The following is a 26,087-nucleotide window of genomic DNA, read 5'->3' as shown; positions in this document are numbered from 1 at the left end:
TGATTTCGACGATTGTGGATCTTCCGGCGACGGCGGGATGGCACCGGTTATGTTGCACTCTTCGGTGGTGGCTGAGGTGCATTTGCCTGCAGATGCCGGTGCCGGTGTTTCGGCCTCCCCTTCTGGTGTGGTGTCTGCGGATCCTGATTCGGGTGCGTCGCCTGCGTCGGATGGTTCCGTTTCTTTGTGGGGGTGGTTTCCCCCTGCTGAGGTTCGTGGTGAGCATGGTGACCTAGTGGTGGTGTTGAAAAAGGCTACTCGCTCTGGGGGGTCCGTGCCTCCTTCCTCGTTTCCTGTTTCGTCACCGGCGATCTTGTCGCCTCTTCCGTCTCCAGCCGTCTCTTCTGTATCTCCTGCGGTATCGGTGGAGGTGTTACCGTCTCGTCAGCCGTCACATTCTTCTTCTGTGCAGCCAGGGCCGTGGACGTCTTGGCGGCCTACGTACTGATTGTGCACTTGTTTGGGTAGTGTTGAGTGCCCTGCAGACTGTTAGCGTGGCCCAGCCTGGGTTTGTTCTCATCTATGTATTATGTATTGCGATTATGCTTTCGTTTTTTTTTTGTCGTATATTTATATTTTATTTATTGTTGTATATTATCATTTTGTATTGGTGCCTCTCAGTGTGTGGTTGCGGTGCCTTTAGGCTTGATCTGTTTAATTATGTTCTGGTGTTTGGGTTGTTGGGTGCGGGTTTGGGTGTCTTGTGTTGTATTGTTGTTGTTGTTTCTGTACTGTATTCCCCTGTGTTTGTATTTATTACTGTGTTTTGTGGTCGGCTCTTTCGGCCGGTGTTTTGTCATTTTGTACTTTTGTGCTCTGTTTGTTCTGTTTGATTTTATTGTATTTATTCGCATACTTGCATGTAAAAAAAAAAAATCACTTCTTCCACTGAGGCCCCAGAACCCCCTCGATCTTTGGCTATTGATCCTAATCATTATTCAAGTTTAGATAAATTACTAGGGATTACTCAGATAGTGTTCGGATTTCTTAACATGATAGGAATCAAATACCAATTCCCTAGTCTGATGAAATATTGGATCAAACAAACACAGATGGAAACGTATGGGAGAAATTATGAGAATCTCCCTGACAAATTGGTAAGATATTTAGACATATGGTTTGACTCAGACAATAATAACATTTTGTGATATGGAGGACGATTACAACATGCAGAAGTCGATTTAGAAGTAAAGAATCCTATCCTTCTTCTTCGTCGCCACATCATTAGTAAATTAATAGTATTACATTGTCATGAATATGTCACTTTACATGGGGGGAGTGTTAGACACTCTCACTGATTTAAGGCAGAAGCTTTGGCTTCCCCAGCGTCGTCAAACTGTCAAATCAAAAATCAAATTTTGTGTGATCTGCCAGAGGTATGATGCTTGGGAGTGTCATTATCTAGGACCTCCACCGTTACTTAGAGAACGAGTCGTATACCTTCGTCCCTTTGAGACCACTGGGGTAGATTACACAGGAGCCCTTATTTTAACAGGCACTTCGGATTAAATTCCGGTGAAAGCCTATATATGTCCTTTTTACGAGCGCCACTACAAGAGGTGTACATTTAGAAGTCACTTCTGACATGAGAGCAGAAGCCTTCCTACAAGCCTTTTGAAGGTTTATGGCACGTCGATCCTGCCCCAAATTGATGATTTCGGAAAATGGATCCAATTTTGTGGCAAGAGAAGCCTGCCTAAGGAAGATATAGAATCATCTAGAGGTACGAGCAGTCTTAAAACAAAGACAGTGCCACTGGAAATTTATACCTCCTAGAGCCCCGTGGCAAGAGGGATTCTATGAACGAATTGTAGACACTGTGAAACGATGCTTAAGAAAAGCCCTACATCATCAAAAAATTAGCCTTACCGAACTCCAAACCATTGTCACTAAAATAGCAGCACTAGTCAACAACAGACCACTTAACTATCTCTCAGATGATTTCTCACACAGAGAACCTCTGAGTTCCCTCTCATCTGATAAATGGTAGTCTTTTTAGTCCTCTAATATCTCTATAAGATTAGGATCCGGAAGACCCATCATATGTCGGAAGGAACAACTTGGTGGAAACTTATAAACATCTTTCCAGAGTGATAGGCAGGTGGAATGAAGTGTGGAATCGTGAGTATCTAACTGCTCTGAGAGAATACCATTATGGAGCTATCAGCGCCTATTATAAAATCCGTTTAAAACCAGGTGATCCTGGTTTTAGTGGACAGCGCCGGACAAGGTCAGAATGGCCTATAGGCAAAATTGTTGTTGTACACCCAGATCACCACGAAGTACTAAGAATAGTTAGGGTCCAGTGTGAAGGCACGATCACCCTAAAAACTTTAGAGAAATCAGTTCCTCTGGAATTAACCGAACAGGAAGGTTCACCAAATATGAACCTAAGTAAGGTTCCAGAAGAAAATATCTCCACAAATACTAGTACTCATCCCTCAAGGATTGTAGCGCAACAATGTAAACTCAAAAAACTTAAACAGTACTTTAATTCTGCATAAATGCAGAGAATAGTCATCTGAGGTTGAGATAATTTCATGAGTCTGCAGGAATAGTTCAGTGAGTAAGTAACCGTTACAAGTCATTGCGACCCTACCCACCGATCTTGCTGTAGATCTGAGAGACTCCTTGATCTTAGATGACATAATATTTAATACTTTAAAATTTTTAACTGATGTTCCCCATGATGACAGACTAATGACTCATTTTTCATACCTGTTTCACAGATACGGGACATCCGTCATGTACATTCTAATGTACTAACTTACTAATATGAAATGAATTTATATCTTCGGGGGAGATAATCAGGTATGTCAGTACTAAAGCATGAACTGCGACCGGTGTTCTCTCGCCCTCGGAGTTATGTTGGAAATTTCCCACACCCAAATACTATTACGATAGTACGATAATATGAATTTACGTACTAGGTGATAGTACTGTGACGGTAAAGTGTTGGAATGTTGATGTTCGGCAGTCCTCCAATGGCAGGTGTCAATGCCTGGTCACACTTACAAAAAAAAAGAGACTGCTTGCCTGTTTGTCTGTGGTAAGGTAATGGGAAGACACACAACACACAAAATATAAACAATGAAATTTTAATTACTTTCGAAAACAAGATATGAACAAAGACAATCCCTTGGCTTACGTAAAATTCAAAACAAGTCAACAAACAAAACATGAATAATTACTAGATATGAAAATTTACTCTACAATAAAATAATGTGCAATGCAATAATAAACAGGTGCTGAGAATATTGGCTATAGCTGCCACTTCCCTTAGTATACGACTGCCAGGGCTTAGTATAACAGAGAGAGATGTCAACTTCTAAGAGCACAGGAATATTCTGAGGAGGACGGCTTGAGCTGGCCCAGACATCGACTCAGGTAGAGGGCGTGAGTGCAGGTGCAGGTGTGCTGTCGGCGATACACCAGCCAATCAGGCGCAAGCAGGCGGAGAATGGGTAGTTAGCTCGTTGACGACGGGCGGTGAGCCGGTGTGACGGGTGGTGCAAGGTACGCTTTGCTTCCTGGTCAAAACGTTTTGTGCTACTGGTGGACGTATCTTTAATGTAGAATCTTGTATTTGTAGAATGACGTGACTGATATAGGGAAGAGCAGGCTCAATCTCTCTTGAAAGAGATTATCGTCACAACTCTCCCCCGAAGCCTGCGGTTCCGGAAGAAGTTACGTCTTCATGTGGTAGAGTGATAGGTGGAGCTGCCTCTACTTCATAGATTCTGGGGAGGGCGTCGGCTATGATGTGGTCAGACCCCGTGATGTAGAGATCTCTAGGTTGAATTTCTGCAGATATCAAGCCCATTGTTGAAGCCGTCGATTGTTGAATTGGGCTTGCTGCAGGAAGTGTAGGGTGTTGTGGTTCGTGTAGATGGTGGTAGACCGAGCACTTTTCAGGTATTGTTTGAAGTGCTGCGACAAACCACACGGCACCTCGGATGCATTTCCGACGGTTCCTTTCATATAAAAGGGGTGACGCCGAGGAAAATAAGACTCGCGTCCCTACCAACGATGAGTAGCGTCCCTACTCTCAGGACGATGAGTAGCTCCCTGTCGATTGTGCTGTAGTTCCTTGTAGCTGTGGTCGCTAACAGGTAGATTCTCCTCGCCTCGTTGTTGCATTAGGTCACCCCCGATGCCGGTACCACTGGCGTCGACATGGAGGATGAAAGGCTTCGTGATATCTGGCGAGGTGAGAATAGGATTAGAATATGGCAAAGGAGCACTATTATGGTCCTGTAAATTGTTATGAAGATCAGTTAGGATTTCCGAATTGGAAAGCGCTGACTCAGTGTCAGTGCTTTCGGGAGGAGAAGCAGGGAAGGTCTCACTGTGGATGTATGGACCTTTAAAGGTAGAATATGCTACTAACACAGTGGGAGGAGTACCGTTATATAGCTTCAGGAGGTTGACGTGGCACAACTGGGTCTTCCGCCGCCTATCTGTAGTCTCTAGAACGTAGTTGTGGTTGTTTCTGCACTCTTTGATGCGGTAGGGTCCTGAAAACCTGTTTTGCAAGGGAGAACCTGGGATAGGGAAATAGGCCAACACGAAGTCTCCCGGTTTAAATTTCCTTATTTTGCTGTTCTGGTCGTAATGAGTCTTCATCCTCTCCTGGGCTTTCAATAGATTATCCTTAGCAAAGTTATGCACCCTCTCTAGAATGTGTTGTAGGTTTTGAAGAAACTGGGGCACATTCTGATGCTCACTGAAGGTGGCATCACGTAGAGAGTCTTTAAAAGCTTTGAGAGGAGTACGTCACTTACGTCCGTAGAGCATCTCATAAGGAGATACTCCTAGAGACTCATTGGGAAGACTTCTAAAAATACACATAATGAGGTCAAGTTGTTTATCCCAATCTCATTGCAAAACTTCTTTAGGAGTGCTTTAATAGTCTGATGACTACGTTCAAGAGAACCCTGTGAAGCAGGATGATAGGGGCTGGACAATACCTGTGTGATGTTGAACTCTTCCAGTGTCCTCTTGAAGAGATCACTGGTGAAGTTGGTGCCACAGTCACTCTGAACCTTCCTTGGAAATCCATACTGGGTGAAGATCTTCAATAAGTGTTTCACCACAGTAGCAGCCGTAATGTTCTTTACTGGAACTGCTATGGGGAATCTGGTGGTAGGACACAGGATGGTTAGTATATAGGCGTTGCCAGAACTGGTCCGAGGTAAAGGACCAACACAGTCTATAATAAGTCTGTGGAAAGGTTCCGCAGGCACCTGTATGGGTGTCAGTGGTGCTCTGGGGATAGAGATGTTCGGTTTACCTGCCATCTGACATGTATGACACTGTTTGACGTACTGTTTGACGCTATTTACCATACCTGGCCAGTAGTAGTCTTGACGGATTCCGTGGTAGGCCTTGTTAAAACCGTAGTGCGAAAGTGCTCCGTGGGCCAGGTGTAGAATAGTGGTCCGCAGGCTGGTAGGAATCACTAGTTGTTCGACGTGGGCCCAATCGTCCTCCTCCTTCAGTTTACTGGGTCTGTATCTGCGGTAGAGCAACTCGTTCTCAAGAAAGAACCCAGGAATACTGTCAGGTTGAGTCTCAGCCTGGAAGAATAATGGTGTCAAGGTAAGATCTTCCCTCTGTAACTTACGAAACTCCAACGTGGTAAGATTCGGGGGTAGTTTCTGAGGGTCTTGAGGGACAGCGGTAGCAGTAGAGTCAGCTGGCTGTGGTCGTGCAGCTTGTGCACGGGTGGTCACCAAAACCGGAGGAGAAACTTCATCACTCTTGAACCTTTGCTGGAACATACTCAAAGATTGGATTATCCATTACAGAGGTACACACCTGGGGTTTGTCCAAGGCGATCAGGTTGGTCGGTTGCAGGTCTTCTGCCAAGTCGTTGCCCAGGAGAAGTTGCACTCCAGGCATGGGAATAGGTTTTTCCTTGATGGCGACTTGGACTTCACCGGTCACGAAGGGACAATCCAGGTGGACTCTGGCGAGTGGATATGGAGTGGTAGCAGTGAGGTCAGTGATGAAGACGGTTTCCCCGGTGTAGGCGATATTGGGCACAGCTGATTTCAAAGGGATTGATTGAAGAGCCGCTGTGTCCCTCAAGATCTTCAGTTTGAAACGTCCCTCCGGATCTGAACCGTTGGTAGAGACAGTTCCAGGATACAGGTGTTTACTGAAGAGAGAAAGATCATTAACATGAACACCAACATTCATCACAGGCTTACCGGACTTAGGAGGAGTCTGTTTGGGTTTAGTGGATTCAGTATTACCTTTGTATTGAGACTTACCACATTTATCTATGGTATGTCCATAGAGTCTACAATACTTACAGTACAATTGCGAGCTAGCTTGATCGGTACTCACTTTCTCGTAACTGTACCAAGACTTCTTACTGAAAGGTGGTTCTGGTGTCAGCCAGTGTATGAGGCTGTGTCAGCCGACTTAGCACATTTTAGGTAATCGGTCTCCTCTTTATCTGCTAAATATAAACGGACAGGAGGAGGCACACGCCTCAAGAATTCTTCAACTAGCGTGAGGTTGACGAGTTCTGCAAAGGTAGAGACATGTGCTGCTTCCAGCCATTTCATAAAATTTCTCCTTTTGGTATTAGCAAATTCTAGAAAGGTGGTGGTACTTGCCTTTAGGTGGTCACGGAATTTTCGTCGGTAGCTTTCGGTGGAGAGAAGGTAGGCGTCCAACACTTCTTGCTTCAGGGTCTGGTAGTCATTCTCAGACGCCAAAGTACTGAGAGTAACTGCAGCTCTACCTGTGAGATGTACTCTGAGAAGGGTAGCCCATTGGTCGGCAGGCCAGCTAAGTTGATTAGCAAGGGTCTCAAAGGTGGTAAAAAATACGTCGACCTCTGTCTCTACGAATGGTGGCATTAACTTACTTGCATGGGAGATATTGAAACTTACTGGAAGACTGGCGGTAGCTTGCTGGCGTTGAGTGAGGTGTGTAGTTTCCAACGCGAGTTCTTGTTGACGACATTCTATAACCATAGCAGCTTGTTGTTTGTCATGCTCGCGTTGCATCTCCAGGTGACGATGTTTTGCTTCAAGCTGTACTCGCTCACGCTCACGGAGTATTGCAGTTTCACGTTCCTTGAGGGCGACTTCCTCTTTCCTCAGTTGTAGAGCTTCTTTTTGTTGTTCGAGGGCTTCCCTTTGCTGCTCTCGCTCGATCTTGGCAAGTTCTAGTTTGAGTTTCATAGATGCCAAATCAGGTTTATCTGCAATAGAGTAAGTTTCGTGAGTTTCAGAGTCAATCTTACCTTCCTCTAAGAGATGATCCAGTAACAGGTTATGTAATTCATTTTTGTTGGCTCCATGGGGAACATCTAGTTGATACTCATGTGCAAGAGTTTGTAATTCGGTCTTCTTGGCACGACTTAAGTTCCCTATTTCACCTGCTGGATCTGCACGGAAAGCTTGGAGACGAAACATGGTGAAATTAGCAAATAAATGTACAACGAATATACTGTTGTGATATGGTGAATGTCAGAAACAGGACAACGTGGCAACTGGTACCTATCCTGTGGAATCGTTAACAATTAATGTTAATTTCAAGATGGTAAATGATTAATAAATCAAGATCGTAGGAAATCTTGTACCCGGTACTCAATGTAAGAGGATAAGGGCAAGAAAATCCTGCTAAGTAAGCGAAACTGAGTTTCTAAAACAAATGAAACATTTAATTGCCTCAAAAGTGAATTAGGTAGTCCAAAAATGTAGGCATACCTTGCCGAGTCTCTATAGGACATAAGCAGGTTTTTCCCACTGAAATGAAATATGATACTTACAGAATTAGCGAACTTTTGTGCTCTGAAAAAAAGAAAGCTAATTCCCTACCTAAGTAAATATCATCATCTCTGACCGACGTGTACGGGTGCGAGGTGTCAACTGGTGACGAGAACTGCTGCTAAGGTCCCAATTCAGCAACAAAGTTCGTGCTAGAGGAACTATGGCCCTCTTTATCCTCCTACAGTCGGATTGCAGAAGATTAGGTGCTCTTGACCCGGGGACAGACCAAAGTACCAGGGTACCAATATGATGATCTGCCGAAAATATGAGAAATATCCTAGGGACAAAAGGTGGTAAACACGAGTAATAACACGGAGAGAGAGATGACCAATTAAGAGAATGACTGAGGCCTACAGTCACCACGTAATCCAAAGTTGTCTCACACTCACCATATGCTACTCTCGGAATGCACAATACACACAGAACCATATGAAAATAAAATTGAATATTGAAAATAGTGAAAAGCAACTGTACCAAAGCCAAGTACGCCTACCACAAATTTACGTTCTGGTACTAGCACCTGAGTGAAGCTCCTTGGACAGGCCCCCATGAAATGTGACGGTAAAGTGTTCAAGTGTTGATGTTCGGCAGTCCTCCAATGGCAGGTGTCAATGTCTGGTCACACTTACAAAAAAAAAAAAGAGACTGCTTGCCTGTTTGTCTGTGGTAAGGTAATGGGAAGACACGCAAAACACAAAATATAAACAATGAAATTTAAAATTACTTTCGAAAACAAGATATGAACAAAGACAATCCCTTGGCTTATGTAGAATTCAAAACAAGTCAACAAACAAAACATGAATAATTACTAGATATGAAAATTTACTCTACAATAAAATAATGTGCAATGCAATAATAATCAGGTGCTGAGAATATTGGCTATAGCTGCCACTTCCCTTAGTATACGACTGCCAGGGCTTAGTATAACAGAGAGAGATGTCAACTTCTAAGAGCACAGGAATATTCTGAGGAGGACGGCTTGAGCTGGCCCAGACGTCGACTCAGGTAGAGGGCGTGAGTGCAGGTGCAGGTGTGCTGTCGGCGATACACCAGCCAATCAGGAGAAGGCAGGCGGAGAATGGGTAGTTAGCTCATTGACGACGGGCGGTGAGCCGGCGTGACGGGTGGTGCAAGGTACTGCTTTGCTTCCTGGTCAAAACGTTTTGTGCTACTGGTGGACGTATCTTTAATGTAGCATCTTGTACTTGTAGAATGACGTGACTGATATAGGGAAGAGCATGCTCAATCTCTCTTGAAAGAGATTATCGTCACAGTACGATAACATGAATTTATTGTGCTAGGAAATTAAATTAACTAACTCTACTAACCCATAGCATAGTACAGTCAAATTCTCACTAATATTGATACCGGTATTGCATCAGCCGTCCATCTTCTATGACAATAAACTATGTGTATATATTAATCGAATAAAACCAGGTCTAACCATGTTGAATTTATTAAGGAATACAGATTGGCAATTGATTTAATTCAATTTAGTAAATTATATCGCTGTTTATCGGTAAAGTTTCCACAGGTACGATCAGCTGATCAAGTAAACAAAAGTTATGAACTGGATATCACCTACATATTGTGACGATAATCTCTTTCAAGAGAGATTGAGCCTGCTCTTCTCTACATGAAGTTACGTAATTTATTCAAGAATAAGATGCTACCTTCAAGATACGTCTCACAGTAGCACAAAAAGTTTTGACCAGGAGGCAAAACGTATCCAAGACTCACCCCCTACTCCACTCCCTCCACGCCGGCTCGTCATCAACCAGCCAACTACCCTTCCCAGCCTGCCTGCTCCTGATTGGTGACTCGCCGACTGCACACTTGCACACTGCACCTCAGCGCCCTCTACCTGAGTTGATGTCTGGGCTTGATCCAGCCATTGAAGTCAGAATATCCTTGTGCTCTCAAGCAGTGAACAACTAACTGATATATACTGTATCAGCTGGATGTCTCGCAGCTAGCGCCATATTCTCAGCACCTAATTATTTTTCACCTTTAACTTTATTATTATTGTAGAGTAACTTCATCCCCATTATTAATTTATGTTATATTGCTTTTGACTTGTTCTTTTGCACTGTACATTGCCAAGGGATTGTCTTTGTTTATATTTTGTTTTCTAGATTAATTAAAGTTTCATTGTTCATACTTTGTGTTTTGCATGTCTTCCTTTACTTTACCACAGACAAACAGGCAAGCAGTCTATCTTATTTTTTGTAAGTGTGACTAGGCACTGACACCAGCCATTAGTAGGACTGCCGAACATCTACACTCCTACACTTTCCCGTCACATTTAATGGGGGCCTGTCCTAGGAGCCTCACTCAGGTACTAGTACCAGAACGTCAAATTGTGGTAAGCGTACTTGGCTTTGATACAGTTGCTTTTTAATATTTTCATTACTTTTAATATTTATATGGTGCTGTGTGTAGTGTGGATTCCGAGAGTATCATATAGTGAGTGTTGGATAACTTTGGATTACGTAATGACTGTAGGCCGCAGTCATTCTCTTAATTGGTCATCCCTCCCTCCGTGTTATTACTCGTGTTTTCCACCTTTTGTCCCTAGGATATTTCTCAATCTCAGACAGATCATGATTTTGGGTACCCTGGTACTTTGGTTTGTCATCGGGTCAAAGCACCCTATCATCTGCAATCCGACCGAAGGAGGATAAAGAGGGCCATAGTTCCTCTAGCACGAACTACATTGCTGAGTTGGGACCTCAGCAGCAGTTCTCGTCACCAGTTGACACTCGCACCCCTACACATCGGTCAGAGATGATGATATTTACTTAGGTAGGGAATTAGCTTTCTTTTTTCAGAGCACAAAGTTCGCTAATTCTGTAAGTATCATATTTCATTTAGTGGGAAAACCCTTGCTTCTGTCCTATAGAGAATCGGCAAGGTATGCCTACATTCTTGGACTACCTTATTCACTTTTGGAACAATTAAATGTTTCATTTGTTTTAGAAACTCAGTTTCATTTATTTAGTAGGATTTTCTTGCTCTTATTCTCTTACATTGAGTACCGGGTACAAGATTTCTTGCGATTTTAATTGACAAATCATTTACCATTCTAAAATTAACATTAATTGTTAAATATTAAATTCCAAATGATAGTTACCAGTTGCCACGTTATCCTGTTACTGACACTTACTATATCACAAGTATTCGTTGTACATTTATTTGCTATTTTTCACCATGTTTCGTCTCCCAGCTTTCCGTAACGATCCAGCAGGTGAAATAGGAACCTTTCGTCGTGCAAAGAGGACCGAATTACAAACTCTTGCACACGAGTATCAACTAGATGTTCCCCATGGAGCCAACAAAAATGAATTGCATAACTTAATAATGGATCACCTCTTAGATGAAGGGACGATTGACTCTGAAACTCACGAAAATTATTCTATTGCAGATAAACATGATCTGGCAACTATAAAACTCAAGCTGGAACTTGCAAAACTCGAGCGGGAGCAACAGAAAGAAGCTCTCCAAATAAGGGAACGCGAGGCGACCCTCAGGAAAGAAGAAGCTGCAATAAGGAAAGAAGAACAAGAACGTGAGATGGCCCTATTCAGAGAGCGTGAGCGAGTAGAGCTTGAAGCAAAACAACGTCACCTGGAGATACAACGCGAGCATGACAAACAGCAAGCGGATATGGCTATAGAATGTCGTCAACGAGAACTCACGTTGGAAACTACACACCACACTCAGCGCCAACAAGCTACCGCTAGTCTTCCAGTAAGTTTCAATGTCTCCCATGCAAGTAAGTTAATGCCACCATTCGTTGAGACAGAGATTGATGTCTTTTTCACCACTTTTGAGACCCTAGCTAATAAACTTAGCTGGCCTGAAGATCAATGGTCTTCTCTTCTCAGAATGCATCTTACAGGTAGAGCTGCAGTTACTCTCAGTACCTTAGCGTCTGAGAATGACTACCAGACCCTGAAGCAAGCAGTTTTTGACGCCTACCTCCTCTCCACCGAAAGCTACAGACGAAAATTCCGTGACTATCTAAAGGCAAGTACCACCACCTTTCTAGAATTTGCCAATACCAAGAAGAGATATTTCATGAAATGGCTCGAAGCAGCACATGTCTCTACATTTTCAGAGCTCATCAACCTCATGCTAGTTGAGGAATTCTTGAGACGTGTTCCTCCTTCCGTCCGTTTATATTTAGCTGATAAAGAAGAAACCGACTACATCAAATGTGTGAAATCAGCTGATACCTACAGCCTCATCCACCGGCTTACACCAGAACCACCTTCCAGTAAGAAGTCTTGGTATAGCTATGATAAAGTAGGTACAGATCAAGCAAGCTCTCAATTGTATTGTAAGTATTGCAAACTCTATGGACATACCATAGTGGGATGATGGGAAAGCCCAAATGTGGGAAAGCCCAATACAAAGGCAATGAAACTACTAAACCCAAACCGACTCCTCCTAAGTCCGGTAAGCCTATGATGAATGTTGGTGTTCCTATTAATGATCTTTCTCTCTTCAGCAAACACCTGTTTCCTGGAACTGTGTCTCCCAACGGTACAGATTCGGAGGGACGTTTCAAATTGAAGGTCTTGAGGGACACAGTGGCTCTTCAGTCCATAATATTGAAATCAGCTGTGCCTAACATCACCTACACCGGGGAAACCGTCCTTATCACTGACCTCACTGCTATCACTCCGTATCCACTCGCCAGAGTCTACCTGGATTGTCCTTTTGTGACCGGTGAAGTCCAAGTCGCCATCAGGGAGAAGCCTTTTCCCATGTCTGGAGTGCAACTTCTCCTGGGCAACGACTTGGCAGAAGATCTGCAACCGTCCAACCTGATCATCATGGACAAACTCCAGGAGAATAACTCTGTAGAGGACAATCTCATCTTTGAGTATGTTTCAGCAGAGGTCGAAGAAAGTGATGAAGTTTCTCCTCCGGTTTTGGTGACCACCCGTGCACAAGCTGCACGCCCGCAACCAGCTGACTCTACTGCTACCGCTGTCCTTCAAGACCCTCAGAATCTACCACCGAATTGTACCAGTTTGGAGTTCCGTAGGTTACAGAGGGAGGATCAATCATTAACACCATTATTTTTCCAGGCTGAGACTCAACCTTACAGTATCCCTGGGTTCTTCCTAGAGAATCAGTTGCTCTACCACAGGTACAGACCCAGTAAGCTGAAGGAGGACGACGATTGGGCAAATGTCGAACAACTAGTGGTTCCCACCAGCCTACGGCCCGATATTCTACACCCGGCCCACGGAGCTTTTTTTCACTATGGTTTTGACAAAACCTACCACGGAATCAGACAAGACTGCTACTGGCCAGGTATAGTTAAGGACGTCAAAAAGTACGTGCAACAGTGTCATACATGTCAGATGGCAGGTAAACCTAACATCTCTATTCCCCAGGCCCCATTAACTCTTATTCAGGTGCCTGCGGAACCTTTCCAAAGACTCATCATAGACTGTGTTGGTCCTTTACCCCGGATCAGTTCTGGCAACGCCTATATATTAACTATCCTGTGTCCTACCACCAGATTCCCCATTGCAGTTCCAGTAAAGAACATTACAGCTGCTACTGTGGTGAAACAACTAATGAAGATCTTCACCCAGTTTGGATTTCCAAGAGAGGTTCAAAGTGACTGTGGCACCAACTTCACCAGTGATCTCTTCAAGAAGACACTGGAAGAGTTCAACATCATACAGGTACTGTCCAGCCCCTATCACTCTGCTTCACAAGGCTCTCTTGAACGTAGTCATCAGACTATTAAAGCATTCCTAAAGAAATTTTGCAATGAAACCTTGAAGGACTGGGATAAACAACTTGACCTCATTATGGGCATTTTCAGAAGTCTCTCCAATGAGTCTCTAGGAGTAACTCCTTATGAGATGCTCTACGGACGTAAGTGTCGTACTCCTCTCAAAGCTTTCAAAGACTCTCTACGTAATGCCACCTTCAGTGACCCTCAGAATGTGCCCCAGTTTCTTCACAACTTAAAACACATTCTAGAGAGAGTACGTAAATTTGCTAATGACAATCTATTGAAAGCTCAGGAGAGGATGAAGACTCATTTTGACCAACGCAGCTAACTAAGGAAATTTAAACCAGGAGACTTCGTGTTGGCATATTTTCCTATCCCAGGTTCACCATTGCAAAACAAGTTTTCAGGACCTTACCGCATCAAGGAGTGCAGAAACAACCACAACTACGTTCTTGAGACTCCAGATAGGCGGCGGAAGACCCAGTTGTGCCACGTCAACCTCCTGAAGCAGTATCAAGGTACTCTCCCTACTGTGTTGGTATCATTATCCACCTTTAAAGGTCCGCACCTCCACAGTGAGACCTTCCCTGCTTCTCCTCCCGAAAGCACTAACACTGAGTCAGTGCCTTCCAATTCGGAAATCCTTAATGATCATCATACCTATTTGCAGGACAGTAATAGTGCTCCTCTCATCAGAATCTTCAAGGAACATCAGAAGTTGTTCAGCGATGATCCACAGGAGTGTAATGTGGTTCAGCACGACATCCAGCTACTCCCTGACACCCGGCCGATTCGTCAACCTTTCTACAGAATCAGCCCGAGCAAAAAGGAAGTCATGCGTGCTGAGGTACATTACCTCCAGGATCATGGGCTGGCCACCCCTTGTGAGTCCCCTTGGGCCTCACCCTGCATCTTGGTGCCGAAACCGCAAGGTAAAGTGAGGTTGTTTACTGATTACCGGAAATTGAATCTTGTGACTATGAAGGATGCTTATCCATTACCTAGAATAGATGACATCTTTGACGCCATTGGTAATGCTAGGTATCTATCAAAGTTAGACTTACTCAAGGGATACTACCAAGTATGTTTGACGAAGCGAGCTAAGGAAATATCTGCCTTTACCACTCCCTTTGGCCTTTACAGATATGAATGCCTTCCATTTGGAATATATAATGCCCCGGCCACCTTCCAGCGAGCTGTCAACCGCGTCATCCAGGGCTTAGATAACACCTACGCCTACTTGGATGACATCGTTGTGGCAACCAACACCTGGAGCGAACATCTGCTCCAGCTGCAACGATTGTTTGCCAAGCTCCTGACAGCCGGTCTCACCATCAACTTGGGGAGGTCCACCTTTGCCAAAGGTAAAGTGCGTTATCTTGGTCATGAGATAGGGAGTGGCAGCATAGCTCCGTTAAACATACCTACCCAAGCCATCCAGCATTACCCACAGCCTACCACCAGGAAGCAGCTCCTGCGCTTCCTTGGTCTTGCCTCCTACTACCGTAGGTTTGTGAAGAATTTTAGTACGGTAGCGACACCTTTGATCACTTTAATCGGCCCCAAGCAACGGTATAATTGGACCATTCAGCAGACCATTGCTTTTGAACAACTTAAATTCCTGCTCAGTTCTAATCCTATTCTCGCCTCGCCAGATATCACGAAGCCTTTCATCCTCCATGTCGACGCCAGTGGTACCGGCATCGGGGGTGTCCTGATGCAACAACGAGGCGAGGATGTTTTACCTGTTAGCTGCTACAGCTACAAGTTAAAAACACACCAGAAGAATTACAGCACGATCGAAAAGGAGCTACTCTCCATCGTCCTGAACTTGCAGCACTTTGAATCATACCTGCAAGGTGCTCTGTCTACCGCCATCTACTCGGACCACAATCCCCAACGCTTCCTGCAGCAAGCACAATTCAACAATCAACGGCTTCTACGATGGGCTTTATATCTGCAGAATTTCAACCTGGAGATCTTCTACGTCAACGGTTCTGACAACATCATAGCAGACGCCCTCTCCAGAGTTTATGAGGTAGAGACAACTCCACCTACCACTCTACCACCTGAAGATGTAACTTCACCCGTAAGTGCAGGCTTCGGGGGAGAGTTGTGACGATAATCTCTTTCAAGAGAGATTGAGCCTGCTGTTCTCTACATGAAGTTACGTAATTTATTCAAGAATAAGATGCTACCTTCAAGATACGTCTCTCAGTAGCACAAAAAGTTTTGACCAGGAGGCAAAACGTATCCAAGACTCACCCCCTACTCCACTCCTTCCATGCCGGCTCATCATCAACCAGCCAACTACCCTTCCCAGCCTGCCTGCTCCTGATTGGTGACTCGCCGACTGCACACCTGCACACTGCACCTCAGCGCCCTCTACCTGAGTCGATGTTTGGGCTTGATCCAGCCATTGAAGTCAGAATATCCTTGTGCTCTCAAGCAGTGAACAACTAACTGATATATGTGTATCAGCTGGATGTCTCGCAGCTAATGCCATATTCTCAGCACCTAATTATTTTTCACCTTTAACTTTATTATTATTGTAGAGTAACTTCATCCCTATTATTCATTTATGTTATATTGTTTTTGACTTGTTCTTTTGCACTGTACATTACCAAGGTATTGTCTTTGTTTATATTTTGTTTTCTAGATTAATTTAAGTTTCATTGTTCATACATTGTGTTTTGCGTGTCTTCCCTTACTTTACCACAGACAAACAGGCAAGCAGTCTATCTTTTTTTTTTTTTGTAAGTGTGACTAGGCATTGACACCAGCCATTGGAGGACTGCCGAACATCAACACTCCAACACTTTCCCGTCACAGTATATATATGTAATTTATCTAACGTCATTTAGGTTCAATGATATACACAGCGGAAAATCGTCTGATGTTACCTAGAGTACGTTATGATGTAAAATAACGTCAGCAATGTTTCCACCAAATTGGAAATCAAAATAAAATATTGTGAATTATATACCAAGTTTACACCACACGGTGCTAGGTGGCGTGCGGAACAGTTGAAAGAGACTTGTCTAGAGAAGCCATGTTTGATCGGTGACCCTGAACTGGCTATCTGCATCATCTGCTATATGAATCATGCTACGAGCATTATCGGAACTCAGACTGTGGTATCAGCTTCATCCTTATTGAGGACACTGCGTTCAGTGGGCTAAGTAACCCATAATTACCTTGTTGTGGAGAAAATATCGTATTTGTTTGGGTGCCCTTACCGTTATGCTGAATGAAGATCAAAAAACACCAGTAAGTTTGTTTTCTATATTAAGACAACTCCGTTTTCAATGTGTATTTGTGTAAACAAACACAATTATGTAGAAATTACTTAAAATTAATTTTGCAGCGTGGAGTTATCTATGACAGAAGCGTATCCCGTTCTGCTGAATCACGTGTCTGTCGAGACAATGTGAACAAACAGGATTAGTCAGGTTACAGAGAGTTGTCTTACGTATTCTACGTTCACAATTAGACAGCTAAGATATTAATGAACAAATCCACAAGGGCCATGACGAGGATACGAACCTACGTCCGAGAGCATCGCAGACGCTGCCTTAATCGACTGAGCTACGACATGGTATAAGAATTGCAACCAGAAATTCTACTGAATTTACTTGGATCCTGCAGTCTCTCCGAGAGACAAACCAGGGATTTTACACAATTCCTCCCCCCTGCACTCGAGCTATGTCAATAGACCGTTCTACCTCTTCGCCCTTACTTCATTACACATAGAAATCACAATAGCGTGATGCATCAAATGAACAAGTCCTGGCCCTTGTGGATTTGTTCATTTGATGCATCACACTATTGTGATTTCCGTGTGTAATGAAGTAAGGGCGAAGAGGTAGAACGGTCTATTGACATAGCTCGCGTGCATGGGGGGAATTGTGTAAAATCCTGGTTTGTGTCTCGGAGAGGCTGCAGGATCCAAGTAAATTCAGTAGAATTTCTTGTTGCAATTCTTCTACCAAGTCGTAGCTCAGTCGATTAAGGCAGCGTCTGGGATACTCAAGGATGTAGGTTCGAATCCTCGACACGGCCCTTGTGGATTTGTTCATTTGTTGCATCACGCTATTGTGATTTCTGTGTGTAAGATATTTTTGTCATTCATAATAACATAGTAGTTAGAGTACTAACCCCCTGATGGGAATTTATTACTGATTTATTGATGAAATAATTTTCATATGTATGTTATAGGTAGTCTTAGCATTATTGATTTTACCCCCTCCAAAAGATCTGTAAGGGAAACATTTCAAATAATCTTTAGAATTTTTACAGTCCTCATCTCTAATTATTTTGAATCAATAACTTATTTATTATTATCTGATATTATATGCAGGAGTAAATTTCTCCCACACAATTAGTCGTTCCCACTGCTTGGTCTGACCATTGTTGTACACAAGTGGTCGTTCCCTATGCTTATTTTGACCATTGTACAACACCATTTGTCGGTCCCTCTGCATTGTTTTATCATTGACGTGCACCATTAGTCGTTCTGACTGCTTATTGGGACCATTGCAGCGTTAGGCGTTCATTCACTCTGCTTATTGTGACCATTGTAGTACACAATTAGTTATTCCCTCTACTTATTGTGACAACTGTAGTACACCATTAGTCGTTCCTTGTGCTTTTTTCTTACAATTGTAGTACTCCATTGGTCGTTCCCTCTGCATATTGTGAAACTTTGACTAACTTTAATGTTATTCTGCTTATATGGACATCATTAATTTTAACTTCAAGAAACATATATTATTTATTTTAATTTACTGCAAATAACAGATAATATTTAATGGTTGTTGACTGATTTTTGACTACTGAGTTTCTCTCTGTAAGGTCCTATAGTGTTAACTGTTCTTGACTGATAAATATAATTATACTCTTGAAATCGTTTGGCTATGATTTTTCTTTCTTGATATATATGTTTGTATTGCACAGTTATGTTTCCCATTTAAAATGTGATTTTTTTTTGCATGTGTTCTCTTGTAGTGTTTTCCATTTAAAATGTTATTTTTCTCATGTGTTAACTTGCAGTGTTTTCCATTTAACATGTCATTTTGATCATTTACAACTGTTGACAATCAACATTTCCTTGGCAGGACATCAGTGTGTCCTCCGAGGAACTCTCTCGGCTACGATTGCAGTGATAAGTGTGTAGGGAACGCGGACTGTGGGCCCAATGAGTTCTGCTGTGAGATGGACTGTGGCAAGATCTGCATGACCAGATACCAGCAAACACAATCGTGAGTCTATGTAACGTGTCTCTTGTAGCACAGTCTACACAGTGTGTCTCTTGTAGCACAGTCTACACAGTGTGTCTCTTGTAGCACAGTCTACACAGTGTGTCTCTTGTAGCACAGTCTACACAGTGTGTCTCTTGTAGCACAGTCTACACAGTGTGTCTCTTGTAGCACAGTCTACATAGTATGTCTCTTGTAGCACAGTCTACATAGTATGTCTCTTGTAGCACAGCCTACATAGTGTGTCTCTTGTAGCACAGTCTACATAGTGTGTCTCTTGTAGCAGTCTACACAGTGTGTCTTTTGTAGCACAGTCTACATTGTGTGTCTCTTGTAGGACAGTCTACATAGTGTGTCTCTTGTAGCACAGCCTACATAGTGTGTCTCTTGTAGCACTGCCTACATAGTGTGTCTCTTGTAGCACAGTCTACACAGTGTGTCTCTTGTAGCACAGCCTACATAGTGTGTCTCTTGTAGCACTGCCTAAATAGTGTGTCTCTTGTAGCACAGTCTACACAGTGTGTCTCTTGTAGCACAGCCTACATAGTGTGTCTCTTGTAGCACTGCCTACATAGTGTGTCTCTTGTAGCACAGTCTACACAGTGTGTCTCTTGTAGCACAGTCTACATAGTGTGTCTCTTGTAGCAGTCTACACAGTGTGTCTTTTGTAGCACAGCCTACATAGTGTGTCTCTTGTAGCACTGCCTACATAGTGTGTCTCTTGTAGCACAGTCTACATAGTGTGTCTCTTGTAGCACAGTCTACATAGTGTGTCTCTTGTAGCAGTCTACACAGTGTGTCTCTTGTAGCACAGTCTACACAGTGTGTCTCTTGTAGCACAGTCTACATAGTATGTCTCTTGTAGCACAGTCTACATAGTGTGTCTCTTGTAGCACAGTCTACATAGTGTGTCTCTTGTAGCACAGTCTACATAGTATGTCTCTTGTAGCACAGTCTACACAGTGTGTCTCTTGTAGGACAGTCTACATAGTGTGTCTCTTGTAGGACAGTCTACATAGTGTGTCTCTTGTAGGACAGTCTACACAGTGTGTCTCTTGTAGCACAGTCTACACAGTGTGTCTCTTGTAGCACAGTCTACACAGTGTGTCTCTTGTAGCACAGTCTACACAGTGTGTCTCTTGTAGCACAGTCTACACAGTGTGTCTCTTGTAGCACAGTCTACACAGTGTGTCTCTTGTAGCACAGTCTACACAGTGTGTCTCTTGTAGCACAGTCTACACAGTGTGTCTCTTGTAGCACAGTCTACATAGTGTGTCTCTTGTAGCAGTCTACACAGTGTGTCTTTTGTAGCACAGTCTACATAGTGTGTCTCTTGTAGGACAGTCTACATAGTGTGTCTCTTGTAGCACAGTCTACATAGTATGTCTCTTGTAGGACAGTCTACATAGTGTGTCTCTTGTAGGACAGTCTACATAGTGTGTCTCTTGTAGGACAGTCTACACAGTGTGTCTCTTGTAGCACAGTCTACACAGTGTGTCTCTTGTAGGACAGTGGTGAGTCTATGTAACGTGTGTCTCGTCAGGATGTGGTTCATGTCATTGTTTGATGTAGTTCAAGAATGAGTTGCATCATAAGTTTAAAAATGTTTTCGAGCTGAGAAAAAGATTGAATCGTTTTGAATATATTTGGAAATATTTGGAGAATTTTACTTATATTAATTTTGAGGAAAATTTAACCGTAACCCTTCATCTGCACGGCTTCCAAACATTTCACCCCCCCCCCCCTCCCCCAGTGCGCAGGAAATAAATTCCCTGGAAAAAATTCTTTTTTGTTTTGAAAGTGTCAAAAACCCTTACCTGAGTACGGGTATAGTAACTGAAAGTCGAAAATGTATTTACTTTGGCTGCTATGTGGTCCATAAGTTGGCGCGTGACGTCATCATTCCCCTGGTTGCCCGTGACGTACGCTCCTGGGGCCAGTAGGGCGCCCGGAGCAGGAAGCGCGCGCTGCCGCAAATATATTTTTGTTCATTTTTTGTGCACAGTTCCAAATACATTTGATGTGTTTTTACGTGCCAATCCTATGTATAATGAACACGTACACTATATTATGGCAGAAGAACATCCATAGTGTCTGAAGACACTGTTACGTGCATGACACATGTGTACACATATCCGGCACATATTTCCAATGTATCATGCTAATTTATGTATATATACATCTATTTACACACTGTACAGTATCACACACTATATTCACACACCATAAACACACTAAGAACTCCGCGAGTGTGAGCTGCCACACCCAGCCAGCCAGTCCTCCCTCTTTTCTCCAACATCATACTCGCCATCACCCCTCCTCCCACCATACTCTTACTGTTTTCATTACACTATTTATCTATGTTATGTATACCTACATACATGTTTTATTTACCAGAACTATGCAAGTAAGCCGGTATTGTGTCCAAACAGTAAAGTTGCCACCATACACTGCATGAGAAATCACACAGCAGACAGCAGACGACGCTAAGATTACGACGTCACCTCCCTCAACAAAATAGCTCCTCCCAACGTACTCCTGTTGCTGTTACTACACTATATACACACATTGTGTATACCCATGTACATATGTGTTTACCATAGCGAACACTAAGTATGGTGAGCAAAACAAGAGTGGCTGCCACACACACAGTGAGGCTACCTCCATTACTACGCACAGCGCTAATTATCCAATAATTATCACCCACAATCCTGCTATTATCACAATCCTGGTCACTAATTCCTGTAAATGAATAATTGACCACAAGTTTATTTTGTAAAGGAACCTAAAAAGTCATTTGAAGATTCCTAGATGGACGAAATAATGCTGTGGTGCTGTGGCTAGCACTGTGAACATCGTGAACACCATTGAATCGCTGGTATTTGAACATTGTATCCAGTCATTATCACACTCAGGCTCTTCTGTAATACTATCATGGCTAAATAATACCAGTTATATATATATATATATATATATATATATATATATATATATATATATATATATATATATATATATATATATATATATATATATACATATATATATATATATATATATATATATATATATATATATATATATATATATATATATATATGTCGTACCTAGTAGCCACAACGCACTTCTCTGCCTACTATGCAAGGCCCGATTTGCCTAATAAGCCAAGTTTTCATGAATTAATTATTTTTCGACTACCTAACCTACCTAACCTAATCTAACCTAACTTTTTCGGCTACCTAACCTAACCTAACCTATAAAGATAGGTTAGGTTAGGTTAGGTAGGGTTGGTTAGGTTCGGTCATATATCTACGTTAATTTTAAATCCAATTAAAAAAAATTGACCTGATACATAATGAATTGGGTAGCTTTATCATTTCATAAGAAAAAAATTAGAGAAAATATATTATTTCAGGAAAACTTGGCTTATTAGGCAAATCGGGCCTAGCATAGTAGGCTGAGAAGTGCATTCTGGCTATTAGGTACGACATATATATATATATATATATATATATATATATATATATATATATATATATATGTCGTACCTAATAGCCAGAACGCACTTCTCAGCCTACTATTCAAGGCCCGATTTGCCTAATAAGCCAAGTTTTCATGAATTAATGTTTTTTCGTCTACCTAACCTACCTAACCTAACCTAACCTAGCTTTTTTTGGCTACCTAACCTAACCTTACCTATAAATATAGGTTAGGTTAGGTTAGGTAGGGTTGGTTAGGTTCGGTCATATATCTACGTTAATTTTAACTCCAATAAAAAAAAATTGACCTCATACATAGAGAAAAGGGTTGCTTTATCATTTCATAAGAAAAAAATTATAGTAAATATATTAATTCGGGAAAACTTGGCTTATTAGGCAAATCGGGCCTTGAATAGTAGGCTGAGAAGTGAGTTCTGGCTACTAGGTACGACATATATATATATATATATATATATATATATATATATATATATATATATATATATATTTTGTGAGGGGATGGTTCACCAGCTCACTTACAATAGTGCTCTTATGCCTGTGGGAGCCAGTACACTTGTTAAGTGCACTTGTTAAGTGGGCGGACTTAAGTTTGGTAACCAGCAACCGAAACCTCTAGTGTTTGGGCTCATGTGAGAGCCCCAGTCATCAGCAGTCCATAAATGTTACCCTGGCCGGGGTGGCATGTCTGTGGACAGTGCTAGAGCTGATAGCATCATCTCATTGTATGGCATGAGGCTAGACTCAGCTTTGCGCGGGAAACAGCTAGGCCGCCGGCGTGGGTGTGGGGCCCCCACGCTGGCTGCCCACTTGAGTGGTTGTCATGGAAACCAGCCGCCATCTTAGAAACATCTTGAGCCGCCATGTTGGTCGGCCATCTTGGAGCAGCCCTAGGGGCTATGCTACACCGTCGCTGATTGGATGAGAGGGGTAGGCCGCTGTATGCCTTCCTCTCATTGGTTATTCCGAGAAGGACGCGGGAAGTAGCCGGCGTAGCAGCATTCTGAACACAGCCGCCACCTTGTCAAGACGCTTCCTGTACTCAATTCGGCCAAATTGATGTATAGGGCGTCGTGGTGGCTGGACTACAACTGCTGATGCTTCCTGCTTCACCTACGACATCGGTCGTCACAGAATCCGGCCGAAGTCGTCGCTTGGAGGGGTTTAAGACATTATTGTATGCAGGGGGTAGAGGTACAGTGATCTGGGATCGGGGAAGTGTGCATACGAGCAGCAACAGACTCGTAGATCCCATACCAGTGATGATTAGACTTGCTAGTGCTCTGTAGCAGTCGATGGGAACGGGGAAATTCGTGTCAGTGTTAAGGCAAATTTCCCAAGGTTGGTGTGAGACGCTATCGTGCGCGTCACCTGGGTATGAACGCTTCACTTCACCGGGGAGTCGAGGGTGCGAACTCAGCCGTGTTGAGTGGGAGGGGTTCGAGTGTGCGCCAATCTTTTCGAATAAATACCGCCGCTTACGCCACCCGGAGCGAGCCAGCCACCTATAGCGGGGTGCCTGATGTATGGAAATTGTGTAAAGCCGGCAGTGTGAATGAGTAAGTACCTATGTGTGTATTTGTGGTGATTAGTAGTTTCTAAAGCTTGAATTCGTGGTCAAGTGTTCCGTCACATTGTCACGCAGCACCTGTTCAGGTGGAGTGAATTGTGGACGAGGAGATTAATCACCTGTGTTGTCATCTTGTCAGTCCAGAGGGACTTAAGTCTGGTGTACACAGACGTACAGTGTGTGTGTGTGTGTGGGTACACACAGGAACAGGATACATAAATTAGCCAAGGACTGAGAGGATGTCCATGTAATAAATTCTTTTATTTCATTGTGGTAATCATTTTTGATCGTCCGAGGGACGGAGTGATATCATTTCCATGTGTGGTCTTGCAGTTGTGGAATTCCAACACTGAGCGCTCAGGTATGTGTAACGCCAGTGATTCCTGGCAATGATTATTGTGGAGTGTGCCACAGTGTGGACTTAAATTTCTTGTATTGTTCCCAGGGCCGTGACAAGTGTGATTTATATAAATATATATTGTGGTTGCAGTATTAATTAACGTAATTTTGGTGAGTTTTGGTGAGTGACGAGGCCGTCTAGAGAGACCGCCCCCGCTCTGTCGAGTAACGTAACTCTCGAGTGTTTATCGGCATGCGTGACCGATAAATCACTCACCCATGTGATTTAAGGAGTGTGTGATTCTCCTTAGTGTTCCCAATAACGTTTGATAGCTGTAGGCTACATGTGTCAGCAATAATTATAATTATATATATATATAATCGTAGTGTCACGGTGCCCAGTGTTATGGTGTTATTTACTGTGAGGTGATTGATATATATTGACCTATGTTCTAGGGGTCATTTGCAGCAGTAAGTAAGTAAGTGTGTGCAGTATCCTAATACTTAGAAATTAGAGTACTTGCCGTGTGTGTTATTGCAAAGGGGGTTGTTATTTGATGGTGATTGTTGCTAGTGTTGAGCAATCACCGTATGTGATTGCAGTTCAGTAAAGCCATTGTGGGGCAGTGTTCTAGAGGGTTCATGTCCTGTAGGTTATTTTACTAGATTCTGCAGTATTGTCATTGCAACCAGATTGTAACGTAAATCACTGTGATTTGTTAGTGTGATTTGTCATTGTCGTGGGGGAACTCGGCTGTAGACGAGTACTTATAATAATAATAATAATAATTTTTATTTAGGTAAGGTACATACATAAAGAGATTTACAAAGTTTGTTGGCTTTATAGATAGTTGGGTACAAATATATTCTCCTGGTTATCTGGTAGGACATCGAAGTCCAGTATTCAGTGAGGTGATTGCGAGGCAATTAATATAACGTAACCAAGGGAACGCCCATTGCTTTAAGAGAATTTGTTCTTTGACAATTTGAGTAACGTAGAATACGTTTGGGTTAATTTACTTTCCTGCAAGCAGCTACGGTAGTCTCGAGGAGCCTAGCCATCAGCCAGATAAGAATTAGAGTATTGTCTGTCGTAATTAACGGTCAGTGGGCCGGGTAATTAACGTGTTTCAGGAAGTCAAAGTAATTAATCTCGATCCTAGTTTGATCGACTCACACGAAGGCTACATTGTTCCATTAACGTAACGTCGTTATCTGCCCGGAAGTACCGGCACTTGATTGACTCGTGGGAGGTGTAGCGTCATTTTAGAATGACGTAAACGTGGTGCTAATTACTGTTATTAGCAGCCTGAATTGGTCTGAGTATGGAAGGCTCAGACGGAATTCATACCTTAATGTAAATTGCTGAGCCAGTGTGAAAGGTTGCGTATTTTAATTGTTTAATTATTGTTCTTGAGGATAGTAATTAATTACTCTAAAGGTAATCACGAATGAGTACCGTTCTCTTAGCACTTTGGACATTGTAAATCAGAGTTTACCATCGCTAAGTGATTAGTAACCGATTAACGTAAATTAACGTAACTAGTAAAGAGATTAATCAGCTATCTGGAAGTACAGGGATTAATGGGATTTTCTCACTGAATGCTCGACGGGTAGAGTGTTGTTTGATTTCCGCGTTACTAGTGACAGTTGTAAGAGTTGTTAATTTAACGTAAATGTTACCTTGTTATTAACGTAAATGTTATTGTGTTATTAACGTAAATCATTTGTTATTGATTGTTGATCGTCCGTGGGACGGAGTGTTAACGTAAGGATTAATTTGAGGAAGGGTGCTGGAGTTGCCAGTGAACCCATTAGTTATTGTTGTCATTTGAAAGACTACTGATTTGATTGCATTGCAACCGC

General features: G+C 42.7%; 1 protein-coding gene across 1 annotated transcript in view; it reads left to right on the top strand.

The window, feature by feature from the left end:
- Positions 1–26,087, top strand: part of LOC138365505 (WAP four-disulfide core domain protein 2-like) — a 194,179-nt gene that overhangs the window by 136,216 nt on the left and 31,876 nt on the right. The window contains exon 3 of the mRNA XM_069325792.1: positions 18,675–18,818. Coding sequence (XP_069181893.1) covers positions 18,675–18,818 — 144 coding nt within the window. The remainder of the gene's footprint in view (positions 1–18,674; positions 18,819–26,087) is intronic.

The sequence above is a fragment of the Procambarus clarkii genome, chromosome 17 (genome assembly GCF_040958095.1).
Source record: "Procambarus clarkii isolate CNS0578487 chromosome 17, FALCON_Pclarkii_2.0, whole genome shotgun sequence".
NCBI classification, from domain to species: domain Eukaryota; kingdom Metazoa; phylum Arthropoda; class Malacostraca; order Decapoda; family Cambaridae; genus Procambarus; species Procambarus clarkii.
The sequence above is the reverse complement of the archived record's forward strand: the minus strand, read 5'-3'. Positions and strand labels throughout refer to the sequence as shown.